This window comes from Peromyscus eremicus, chromosome X (genome assembly GCF_949786415.1).
Source record: "Peromyscus eremicus chromosome X, PerEre_H2_v1, whole genome shotgun sequence".
Classification (NCBI taxonomy): domain Eukaryota; kingdom Metazoa; phylum Chordata; class Mammalia; order Rodentia; family Cricetidae; genus Peromyscus; species Peromyscus eremicus.
The window spans coordinates 18748361-18761624 of record NC_081439.1 but is presented as its reverse complement, the minus strand read 5'-3'; the positions used below and the strand labels follow the sequence as shown (position 1 = coordinate 18761624).

Sequence of the window (13264 nt, the reverse complement as noted above, 5' to 3'; positions counted from 1 at the left end):
GTTCATGGTAATAAAGACTACAGAAAATTTTATAGATGCCATGAGTTTCTTTTTCTCTATGAAATGGCTTTCATTCTATGGGCACCAAGTATGGAGTATCCTTATGTGAAATGGGGTATAATGAGTAAATATTTTTGCATCAAACTTATTGTGAGTTTGAACCCAGTTATTTAGTAAATAAAATAAGGTAAGCAATTTGGACAACCTGTCCTCCGGTCTCCATACCACTGGTTCCATCAGAGCACACTGGAAATGCCTGGCTATTTGTCATATTTACAAACAGAAAGACAGGAGATGCCCACTTCCCAGTGTACAGCATAACCTCCCCACTCTATGAAAAGGGCACACAGACAGCAGAGCCAACAATAAAGAAGTCCAGCTCTGCCTACATTAGACCTGAGTACACAGTGGACTCTAAACAAGAGTGTGGTTACTTTTCTTTTACGTGGCAGCTTCCTCACAAACCTTCTTTCATTGGTATTTGTTGTGTTTATTTTGCACATTGCATTTCACTAGTACTTTTGTTTACTATATCTTATTGGCCATATCTGAACACATGATCATAACCTTCAGAGTTTAGGTTGTGAAAACAGTTAACAGAAGGATCATTCTAGACAGATAGAGGAGGAAGTAAGATTAGACACACCCAGAGAACCATGTTGATGCTTTATTTAGAACAAATTGAGGAGTTTTGTGTGTGAATAGGAAATTTCTTCAAGGAGCCTTCTGACAGATGTTGCAAATGCAGGAGCCCTTACTTCAGGCCTCTTGAGTGGTCACTATGGAAGCACGCTGGGCCTTCTTCCAACTCTGTAGTTGCAAAACGCTTATCTCAGAAAGAAAGATAACTGCACTGAAAAGTGAGATGGCAGCTGTCAGAACCCCTAATGGCAGCACAGTAGTGCAGTATTTGGTTATCAATGCTTCTTCATTAACAGGAAAGTATGGTGGAAAGTCGAGAGTGGTTTGGCCATAATGATCTACAAAGTGGTTCCAGCTGACGGAAACCAATGTGAACAGGCTGCTAACACACAAAACTGAGGCAGAAACATTGTAGCAGTATGTCGCCATCTCCACAAATGGATCTTTCATGCAGCTGATCTTAATAGCAACTACACCAAAAATCAGAACCACAGGCTTCATCAAAATGGCCCACACTATCAGGGTCTGTGCAATCTGAAACTCAGGTGAAATGGTCCTGGTGGAATCGGTAGTGGTGTGCACCAGCATCTTGGTTACAGTCCCTGATTCATTAAGCTCTTGAGGGGAATAAGCCTCCCAGAGTCCAAAGGACACAAATTGCAAAATGTTGTTGTCAAATCTCCACGGGCGCCAGCATTGGCTACTTGCAATGATTATTTCAAACACCAAAGCTACTAGGCTGCTAAGAAGGGCACTCAGCTTGAAGATGCACCCTTTTCCACTGAAAAATCTGAAGATGAGATTGAACAAGGGTATAGTCAAGCCGGGAACACAAGGGAAGTTGGGAAAACAAAATGACTCATACTTTATGGAGAGCTAAACCCTCATACCTTGTCTATGCTGTCTTGTAGTTGTATTTAAGTAGTCTATGTATTAGGGATCATCATACTATGGGTAAGAGTGTAAGATGCCCTAAGTTCCACAAATATAGCAGAAGCTCCCTCTGTAAGAAGTTTTGCTTAGCAATTTCACTGTATCTGTCAAATGCTGAAATGTGTATATTTGTTATCTGAGAACTTTAATGCTTGAAGTTAAGTCAAAATGAGCTTGCAATATTATATGTAAGGTGATGCTTATTTCCACTATGTTTGCAATACATAAAAATGATAAATAACCTAAATGGTAGCAATAAGCAGAGGTATTGCTTAGAATAATTTCACTTCTAAAATATGATTGTGGAATATTACAAACACTGAACGTACTTATAATGTCTGCTGAAAGAACAAAGGAAAATGACAAATGTTTAACATGGTATATGCATGTATATCAAAATTTCACACTTGAATTGTGTATATTTCACTGTATGTGTACATGTGTGTGCTAGTATATGTGTGATTGCAGAACATGTGGGGAGCCAGGTGGCAGCGGTGTATACCTTTAATCCCAGCACTCAAGAGGCAGAGGCAAGCAGATCACTGTGAGTGAGTTTGATGCAAGCCTGGTCTACAGAGTGAGTGCCAGGACAGCCAGGACTGTCTCACAGAGAAAATCTGTCTCAAAAAAAAGAAAGAAAGAAAAGAAAAAGAAAGAAAGAAAAAGAAAAAGATCATGTGGGAAAACTTGAATTCTTTCTTTTTTCCCAGAAAACTAAAATCTGTTTGTAAAACATGAGGATTCATAGATGTTTCAAGCATTTCCCAAAACTTACCCAAAGGTCCTTTTCAGAAATTTTTCTTCATTTAATTGAAATGCATAAAGCATCTTGTCTATATTGTGTTTACACCTATCTTCTTCAGCACCAATTGAGACTCCCCATTTACTGTACACCAACTTATTTAGATCACTTCTTTGAAGGTAGTATTAATGCTTATGAAAAACTATGGCTCAAGGAATGTCACCATGTCTTTGAATAGAAAGTCGGCTAAGGCCTCTAGACAATGACATTGCCATTTCCCATGCACAATGTTTGGGGGACCTACAAACTGGATCTCCTTACCAGGAAACTGTACCAGCTAGCCTGTGCTCCACAGACTCTGTGGAATGTGCTTCCTAACTGGAAGGAGGCAGTTGCTGTACTACTTGGGAAGTTACACCTGCAAGATAGGTTTTCAGTTGACAGTGGCTTGTGTAATACCATGCCCTTATTCCTTGCCAAGGCAGATCTGAAGCTGTTGAGAGCAGGAGCAGTGAATTTTGAAGCACAAATGGAAACAGTGGAGAATGATGTTGTGCAAGGCAAATGAGCTAGCCTGGCTGGATGTAGTTTTGCCCATGTCTGAATCCCATGGAGTAGATGCATGTGTTTCAGAAAGATCCTACTTGAAAATCTCAATGTCTTATTTTAAGTCTTTACCTTTGCATATCAAGGGTGAGAAGAACCATTTGGTATATGTGAAGGTCATAAACGTCTTCCAAACAACAGGAAATGACGACCAATCAGGAAGTCACACAAGAGGCGAATCACCTTCAGTAAAAGAAATTCTGTTAGACAGATATTTCAGCTCACAGCAGTGTTCCACCAACCAAATCCTGGTTCATCCAAACCTTTCCATTCCTCTCCTCTGTTTTGCTTAGTTGGAGCCTCTTTTATACACTTCTGGGGTATTAGCATATTTTACATTATCGTCCCTCCAATGAGATCCACACAATCATTATTCCCATTTTGTAGATAGAAGAACAACATAGAGAGGCTAATTTACATACTGAACTTCAGGAAACTACACAGGTATAATGGTCAGTGCTGGCTCGAGAGCCTTCATAGACATGCAAGTATTCCCAGCACTTATTAAATGCAGCAGGATTTACTCATATGGAAATGGTGTCAACAAATATCTGAAACGTATATCAGTGGCCTCTTTATCATTCTATGTCATGAAATTGAAACTTATTAATAGAAACTATGTAGAAAATATAAAATACTTGCCTATTTTCCTCTCTTATGAGGCACAAATGTTAGTGACTGCCCAGGGTAAGAGAGTGACTTGAAAAATTCTTATGTTTCCATAGCTACCAGAGATGTCATATTATGAGCACCAGTCAAGACATATATTCTTAAAGGACCAGAATATTTAATACTCATCTCATATCTGAGAAAATTTAAAAGTATAATTAGTCAGTTTCATTTATTAATTTAAAAACTTTTCTCATACAATATAATTTGATCATTATTTCCCATTTTAACACCTTTTTCGATCCACTCTGCTCCCCACATCTCTATTCACCCAACTTGACGTACCCTTGCATTCTTTCTGTCTTTCCCTCCTTCCCTCCATCTGTCTGTTTCTCTCTTTGTCTCTCACTGTCTCTGTCTCTTTCTCACAACAGACATCAAAATAATCAAAATACTAGAAAGAGAGAAAAAATACATTATCAATGCATAACATTAGTTTTGCTTTGGCCTACTATTCCCTTTCATGAGGCCCACCATAAAATGTGGTGAGCATGCCCAGTTATATGCTATTATACAAAACTGATTTTCTTTTTCCCAGCAGGTATCAATAGCAAATATTTTTTTGGTTAGTGATAATTATTTGTGTCCACTACATTGTTATAGTACTGGCATACAGTCTGGTTTGAACCAGTCTAAGTCTTATGTGTGCTTTCAAAGTCTCTCTGAGTTCTTTTGTGGTATCAGTCCTGTTTTTTTTTTCCAGGACACTGTATCCTAAGAGTCATCCACCACCTCTGACTCCTACAATCCTTTCCCCTCCTCTACTATATAGATTCCTAAGCCTTGAGGGGAAGGATTCAATGAAGACATTCTATTGGGGACTGAGTGCTTCAATGTCTCTCACATTCTGCAAATGGTCCAGTTGTGGGTCTCTGTGTAAATTACCATCTACTACAGGAAGAAGCTTCTATGATATGGCTGGTGTAGAGTGAGGCACTAATCTATGGGTTTAGCAGTATTCCTTTAGGAGTCATTTTATTTCATTGTCCCTTTAGCGGAATAATAACAGGAGGTTTTTCATGACCTATCTAATCCCAGGTTCCTTTCCAGTTCAGCTGTGTCTTCTGTTGGTTCCATCTCATGGAGTGGGCCCTAAATCCAATCAAAATCATATCATTTGTGCCAATATTATATCTGTATATCTTCTGGGAAGGTCGCTATGGCAGTTCTCAAGGTTTTCAGCTGTTTAATATTGACAGTTATACCCCTCCTCTGGTAGCATGTAGTGTAACTTCAAGTACAATGAATACTACTCAGGAAGAGTGAAGCTTATATTTGGGCACCAGCTCAATTTCTCCATGTTCAATTATGTATGTAATTACTGTCTTTGTCAATAGGGTCATAGCTTCATGTTGTGGAGAGTCACCAATAGCATTGAATTAGCCTAGGATATTTTTGGTGGAGGGAGTTTATGGAAACATTTTGGACAATGACCCAAATAATGCAACCCATTCCTGTCAGTAGAGGTTTTATTGGTGGCACAAGATGTCCAGTTGGGGAATTATCTTCCTCATTACATTGTGACTCCATTTGAATTCCTTTCATATATGTTCATAGTTTCAGAAGGTTCTATATCAGTGTTTTTCCATAAGGTCTTACAAAGGGCCTTTAGTGTTGTTTGTACATTACCATATTTCTGCCAGTACCCTCTTCTCCCATTCCCCTACCACTGAAGTTTCCACTTTATAACACTATACACTATTTCCCTCACCTGGGATGATCTCCTCTTTCCCCTGTTTCCTTGCTAGCTATGTCACCTCTTTGGTTATTTGATTGAAATATACATAAGCTTAAAATCTAACATCTACATGCAACAGAAAACATGGAGTATAACGTGGAATATTTGTTTTGGGGGACCAAGCTGACATCACTCAGAATGACTGTCATGCGTCAAATAGCCCTTATAAACCATGAGAGCCATAAGAAAGAAGATTTTGTTTTAAAAATGAAATACCACAGTAGAAGAGAGGAAAACATTTCACTTTAAAGTACAGCATCTTCCTTTTTTTGCAGTGTTCTTGCCCACATGGATTTCCACTAGACAGATCCCATATTGAAAGTCTGTAATTGTAGAGCCTCTGGGATATATCATTTTGGTTATAAACAAATCTACCTTTCCTCTTTCTGTATCATATTTTAATCATGACAGTCACATGGTAACACAAAAATTGTAAAGGTATTTTATTTTAATCATTAACTATGCCTAAAATTTGAGACACCCTCATACCTAAGTGCATAGTGGAAATGAATCAAAGGCAAAACGTGACTTGAGAAAATAAGAAAAAGTCACATGTGGTTTTTCTTTTATAAATGATCTCTTTGTAGTATATTGTTATTTGTGGTATAATAACAAAGGAGAAAATTCACAAATAATTTTTACACAAAGTTAATTAGTTCAAGCTGCTTAATTTGAACCATCTTGTCCAAGTAGAAATTGCCTTGATTTGGAGGACTAGAGTAGTGGAGGACTAAGGAGTGAAGAAACTGGATTGTCTGCAACTCTGTACACTTGACAGAAGGATGCCTACTCTACCTGAAGCCATCCAAAGCACACGATACTAACCACTTCCCAAAGTCTACTGATGATGATCTGTTTAAAATTTGTTTCTTCTCTCTAGTGGAAAGTCGCTATGTAGGGCCAGCAAGCATGGGGAAAGTGGGATGCAGCTCAGGAAGAGGATTTTCATAGTGTCCAGGCCCAAGGTGATTCGCTCATATGATGGCTTCCACAGCTCAGCCTTACACAACAACATGGATAACAATTTTCTGTTTCTAGAAACTTTGATTCAATGGAACAAATTTATAACTATGCCTGTTGGTGTCCTGTTTTGCATGCATTTGTAGGAAAATTAGGGTCACTCCAGGATTCGTTTTGGCTTAGTAAAGCAGCAGGGTGAATCAGCTTCTGGTGACTAGACTACTAGTATTTCTCAAATGGCCTTTTTAATTGTTGTAAAATTTACACCTTAGCAAGTCAATTTATGCATATCAAAACCTCTTGTCTGGAGTTCCTTGAAGGAAGTAAATGCTAAAAGTTATTCTCAGTCACAAGACCTAGTACTCTCATAACCGAGTTTGGCAAAAGCTTTGAACCCTTCAGGAAGAACTCAGATAAGCATCAAACATCACACAAAAGATATTAGTAACAAAATGTATCATCACAAAAGGCAGTTCAAAGCCTAGGTGCTAATACTGTACAATTCAAGCCAAATGTATTGCTGTGCAGGAGCTCCCATTACATATAAGCTTGTCATTGACAGAAAATACGTAGAAAATTATAGACACAGAATCTACATATCACTTTCTACTATTACATATCATTGTATATGGAAAGAATAAAGATTCCTAAACTTCCAAATTGTCCTTAGCAAATGATTGCCCCAGTGTGTTTTCTGGAATACAGGCTGAGTGGAGCATAACATTGTGCTGTATAGCTTAAGGTATCTTGGGGAATGCCTTCAAAGTTAGATTCATTACTTGAGGTCGTCATCTGGTCAGGATGGGTGGTGTCAGGGGTCTTTGGTCTTCTGACTTCAGTTCATTCTTGGATCTGTAAGATCATCATGATCTCCAAGTCAAACCTAGGCAAGACTATCCTGTCCTGTCTGCTATTTGCATGGCTTCCACACCCCGCTGAGGACATGATAAGGATTGATTACTGAGACCAATGGTAAGTATAGATATTGCAGCTCTGAGGGGAAAGGCTTCCTCAATGTCAGTGTTATAGCTCTGAGGGAAAAATTTTCCCCACTGCATGTATTACACTTCTGAAGGGAAAGATATCCTGACAGTTGTGAGTCAAGGAATACTACAAAGTTACACAGTAACAGAAACCTCACACAAGAGATTTATTGGGAGAGAAAAACCCAGGAGGCTGGCTGGGTGAGAAGTAGCAGAAAACTGAGCAGAGGGTGGGGCTTATATAGTGTTTCTTGGGGGCAGATCTTTCAATGGTGAGTATTGGTGGGTTTTCCAGTTCAGAGCTTGGGCTTTTTACTCTGTTGGGGCTGGGGCCAGCAGTAAGGGCAGTTAGAGTGTTTGTTGGTTGAACCTGACATTTGGAGGTCCTCATGGATGAGATATGGCCACTCATGTGTTACAGTCCTAGAGAATGTAGTACTAGAGGAAACAAACCTTAAATTTACAAAAGGTTATAAGAGAAACCCACAGGCAACATCATTCTAAACAGAGAAAGCTTGAAGCAATTTTACTGTAGTCAGGAAAAAAGAAAGGGGTGTCCACTATTCCCACTCCTTTTCAGTACTGTGATCAAAGTACTAGCTGAAGTAATAAGGCAAGAGAAGGATATCAAAAGGATACAGATGGGAAAAGTAGCTGTCAAACCTTGTCTCTTCACAGATGACATGATATCCATAAACAAATTCACACATGAGAGGATACAGAATCAACTTATGGGCATCAACAGCATTTATTTACACCAACAAGAAGAATGTATTAAAAAAGAGATCATGAACACAATACCATTCACAAGAGCCTCAAAGAAAATAAAGTATCTAGGAATAAACACAACCAAGATACTAGAAAAATGAAAGGCACCACATGACCATGGAGTGGTAGAATTAACAATGTGAAAATGATCATTTTAGTAATAGCTGTTTACAGACAGAATGTAATCCCAATCAAAATCCCCATCTTATTTGCCATTTCATTGAAACAGAAAACGAAACAAAACCAACAAACAAAAAACTATCCTGAATTTTATATGGAATAACAAAAGATCATTCATTGCCGAAACAATCCTGAACAACAACAAAAAGGTACTGGAAGTATAATTGTTCTAGATCTTAAAATATATTACAGAACCATAGTAATACAAACAATATGTTAATTGCATCAAACCAGACATGTAGACCAATGGAACAAAATCAACGACCCAAGTGTGAACACAGCTACCTTCAGCCCAATTAATATTTCACAAAGATGCCAAAAATATTAGCTGGGGAAAAGAAAGCATCTTCAGAAAATGGTGCTGGAAAAACTGGATGATCCATATGCAGAAGAATAAAATTAGACCCTTTCTTAGTTATGTTACTATGGCAGCGATAAAACCATGACCAAAATAACATGGTGTAGCTGGAGAATTTTTCTCCAGCTCCCGCCACCAAGTCCCGCCAGTCCCAGAGCCCACTTATAAAATAAACACACAGACTCTTACATTATTTAAACTGCTTGGCCATTAGCTCAGGCCTGTTATTGTCTAGCTCTTACTCTTATATTTAGCCCATTTCTATTAATCTTTACTTTGCCACATGGCTTGTGGCTTACCGGTACTTTACATCTTCCTTGTCCTGATGGCGGCTGGCAATGTCTCTCTCTCAGCCTTCCACTTCCCAGAATTCTTTTCCTTGTCCCGCCTATACTTCCTGCCTAGCCAATGGCCAATCAGTGATTTATTTACTGACCAATCAGCAACACACTTGACATACAGACCATCCCACAGCACTTCCCCTTTTCTTTTCTTAAAAAGGAAGGTTTTAACTTTAACATAGTAAAACCATGACCAAAATAACATGGGAGGAGATGGCTTATTTGACTGACACTTACATATCACCATTCATCACTGTAAGAAGTCAGGACAGTAACTCAAACAGGGAAGGATCCTGAAGACAAGAGTTGATGTAGAGGCCATGGGGGTTCCCGCTTACTGGTTTCTCCTTATGGATTGCTCAGCTTGGTTTCTTATAGAATCCAGGACCACCAGCCAAAGGATGGCACTACCCAAAAGGTCTGGGCCCTCCGCCATCATTCATAAATTAAGAAAATTCCCTATCACCAGATCTTATGGAGGCATTTTCTCAATTGAGGATCCCTCCTCTCAGGTAATTATATCTTATGTGAAGCTGACATAAAACTAGCCACTAGAGACCATATCTATTAACTTGTACAAAAATTAGTGCCAAGTTGATTGAAGACCTAAACTTAAAACTGGAAGCAATGAAACTGTTATAATAAACCATTGGCAGTACCATACATGATATAAAAGTAGGAAATAACTTTCTGAACAGGATCATTTGACCAAGTATAAATCTGCAATTGACAAGTGAGATTTCATGAAAACAAAATGTTTTCTCATAGCTAAAGAAACCATCAACTGGATAAGCGGAAAGCCCACAGAATGGGAGAATAACACTGTAAGTTGTACATCTGACAGAGGATTAGGGGCCAGAAAACATGAAGAATTAAAAAGCAGAGTAAAAAACCTAGCAATCAAATAATGACTCATTAAAAATAGTCTTGGGAGCCAGGCAGTGGTGGCACATGGCTTTAATCCCAGCACTCAGGAGACAGAGCCAGGCAGATCTCTGTGAGTTTGAGGCCAGCCTGGTCTACAGAGCAAGATCCAGGACAGGCACAAAAACTACACAGAAAAACCCTGTCTGTAAAAATCAAAAAAATAAATAAATAAATAAATAGGCTTCGGGCTTCAACAGAGATTTCTGAATAAAAGAGAAATTATGGCTAAGAAATATCTCCAAAAGTGTTCATTGTCACTACCAAGTAGAGAAATGTGAGTCAAAACAACTCAATGACTTCCTCTTACTCCAGTAAAAATGGCAAAGACCAATGGAACAACTGACAAAAATTGCAGTAGGGGATACTTGGAAAGTGGAACTGTTGATGGGATTGCAAACAGGTGCAGCCACTATGGAAATCAGCGTGGAGAATTCTCAAAAGGCTTAAATCAAATCTATCAAATGACCCAGAAAATGCCCAAATGACACATCATCCCACTTCACAGATGTTTACATACTATGTCCAACTCTGTTCTATCCAAAATTGCTAGAAAATGGTATAATTCTAAATGTCTTTCAACTGATGAATGAGGAAAAAAGTGTGGCGCATATACACAATGAAAAATGATTGAGATGTAAAGAAAAATGAAATCATGAACTTTACAGGTAGATGGATAGAACTAGAAAGCATCATATTGAGTGAGGTATCCTGGATCCAGAAATATAACCATTACATGTTCTTGCTCATTTGAGACTCCTAGCTTTAGACTTGAGTACATATCCTCATATAACTGCAGAAACCAAGAAAGTAAAAAGGAACTGCTGTCAGGATAAGAGTTTGTGGAGTGAGAAAGAGGAATAGCAGGGTATAAGTGTTCTGACTGAGGAAATGAAAACAAGGGCTCTAATTAATGAGGCAGGAGAAAGATGTATATAGAAGGAGGGAAGAGAAAATAAATGTAAGGATATCTTAAAAAGTGATAATGAATTGTAATATTAGCTATCTACCAAAAATCCTATAATGCACCTAAATTTGTGTCTAAATATACAGATACAGTTCAATTGAAGTTTTGATCTCTGGGCTGACTTTGCTCAACCACCATGTGCCAAAGACCATCTAACAATAACATCAACATGAAGCATGAAAAGCCCTCTTTTGAGTTGTTGGTTAGTGTTCTTCAAGAGACTCTCAAAGTATTACAGGCTATTGCTTTTTTTTCCTTGGTTATCTTACAGGAGTGGAAGTTAAGTGCTGTGGGATGTTCTGTATGGCAAATGTGTTACTCTGATTGGTTGGTAAATAAAACACTGATTGGCCAGTAGTTAGGCAGGAGGAAGTATAAGCGGGGCAAGGAGGAGAGTAAAGCTGGGAAGTGGAAGGCTGAGAGAGATACACTGCCAGCCGCCATGATGAGAAATAGCATGTGAAGATGCTGGTAAGCCACGAGCCACGTGGCAAGGTATAGATTTATAGAAATGATTAAGTCCCCATTACTCAAGATATCATGATACATGTACATTTTAGATAGGTCTTAATCATAGGCTCCAGAGATAAAAAACTACATGGAGGCCTCCTCCTTGAGTATTAGTTTTCATACAGGCTTTCAAAGAACGGAAGCAACCAATAGTCCTACCCAGCTATGAGGCCTATGAATCACAACTGTCAGCATGACACAATAACCCTAGTGGTGCTGTAGTGGCACACAAATCCAACATATCTCTAATTGGGCTGAAGACTCTCTCAGTAATAGAGAAATCATTCCTGATATTGGAAACCTTGACAACTAACCAGGATTAGTGAAGTCTTCTATCTAGAAAGAGAAGTGACATCAGCCACTTTATTAAACCAGCACACTACCTAACTACATACTAAATATTGGTCATTATACCCACCACAGACAACTGTAGTCCTCACCCTCCACCCAGAGAGCTTCTTTCTGCAACATATGGAGGACATTATAGAAAACCACAACCATTCAAAATGCAGAGTTATGTAGTCCAGTCCTAATGGACACATCTATAAAACGACTCTCTCTTCCAAGGCTCAGGGACCATTGCAGAAATGGGGGAAGAAATATTATTATAGCCAGGAAATGAGCGAGGTTGCTGTGAGATTGTGTCTCCTAGTAATGTTTCCTGGCAATCTCATCATCATTGTGACTACCTAAACATGATCAGAAGAAAGACAGCTACAATAGACATGGAAAGTTGACAGGGAAGGACAATGTGGCCCCAATCCTACTGAAAGGATTACAGGCAACTAAAGAACTCTGAGACTAGGATACATAGTCTTCCCCAGGGAATGGCATGCCAAAGTTATACAATAACAAATGGTCAGCTCTGAACACGTAAATAAAAGAAACATTATTCAGACTGAGCAGATTCCATTTAGGAGTTTTTTTATAAATATGCATATCAATATATGCTTCTAACAATAATTACCAGAAAAAGAGGTGATGATTTTGAAAAAGACAAAAAAAGGGATATATGGGAAGGTTTGGAAGAAAGGCAAGGAAGAAGTAAAGTCATTATATACTCTCAGAAAGAAAATGAATGGAATAATAAAAATTAAGAATGAACTTTTAAAGCTTCTATTTATAACAATGTTCAAATTTAATGTGTATGTAAAATGAAAGTAAATACTCAAACCTATACTGAACTGATTTCTTGAAAGAATATTTTCTCATGTACCAAAAATAATCAGTCAGAATAATGTATGGGTTATTATAACAAATTTGGAATGTGCAAAGAAAAGAGATTTTAGAACATTATGAATGATTATTAGGTGCACAATTATGCCAGCAATAACTTTTTGATTAAAATACTTCTTATGAACTTTTCAAGTCATAATGAATCATTAACTCCTCAGTCAGTTGTTCAATAAATTAGCGTGCAATGACTGTGGTGATTTTTTTTTCTATGTACCCCAATAAAGTTTATCTGAGGATCAGAGGAAAAAGACAGCCACTATAATAAACATAGAAGTCAGGCAATGGTAGCACTAGATACAGAGGCCAGAAAATGGTGTCACACACGCCTTTAATCCTAGCATTCCAGAGGCATAGATCCATTTGGATCTCTGTGAGTTCAAGGCCACACTGGGAACAGAGTATGGCACAGTGGCACATGCCTTACATTCCAGCACCAGTTAACCATAAATATCTGGAGGTCTATACAGACAGACAGGAAGTGAGAAGAGCTAGGCAGACAGAAAAACTGTTGTAGCTAGGCAGGGAGAGGAAGTGAGATGGCATGGACAGAAAGGCATATAGGTGTGAGTATACAGGAATTAGGTCTCTTTTGGAGGCTGCAGACTGGTAAGGTGAGGTTGGCTGTGGCTTGTCCCATTCCTCTGATCTCTTGGTTTTAACCCTGATATGTGGCTCTGGGTTTTTTAATAATAAGACCTGCTGTGGAT

General features: G+C 38.5%; 1 protein-coding gene across 1 annotated transcript; it reads right to left on the bottom strand.

Annotated features, from left to right (window-relative positions):
* Positions 1 to 653: 653 nt before the first annotated feature.
* On the bottom strand, positions 654 to 3077 carry LOC131899389 (uncharacterized). Its single transcript, XM_059250826.1, has 2 exons — positions 2996 to 3077; positions 654 to 1432 (listed from the first exon to the last, which is right to left on the bottom strand). The coding sequence occupies exons 1-2, from the start codon at positions 3022 to 3024 to the stop codon at positions 760 to 762; spliced, it is 702 nt and encodes a 233-aa protein (XP_059106809.1). The 5' UTR covers positions 3025 to 3077; the 3' UTR covers positions 654 to 759.
* Positions 3078 to 13264: the final 10187 nt, after the last annotated feature.

Excerpts from the sequence above, each read along its gene's own strand:
- LOC131899389 (XM_059250826.1), bottom strand. The coding sequence starts at position 3,024 with ATGGTTCTTCTCACCCTTGATATGCAAAG. Across the intron at positions 1,433-2,995 it reads CTCACCCTTGATATGCAAAG|ATTTTTCAGTGGAAAAGGGT; the intron begins GTAAAGACTTAA and ends TCTCATCTTCAG.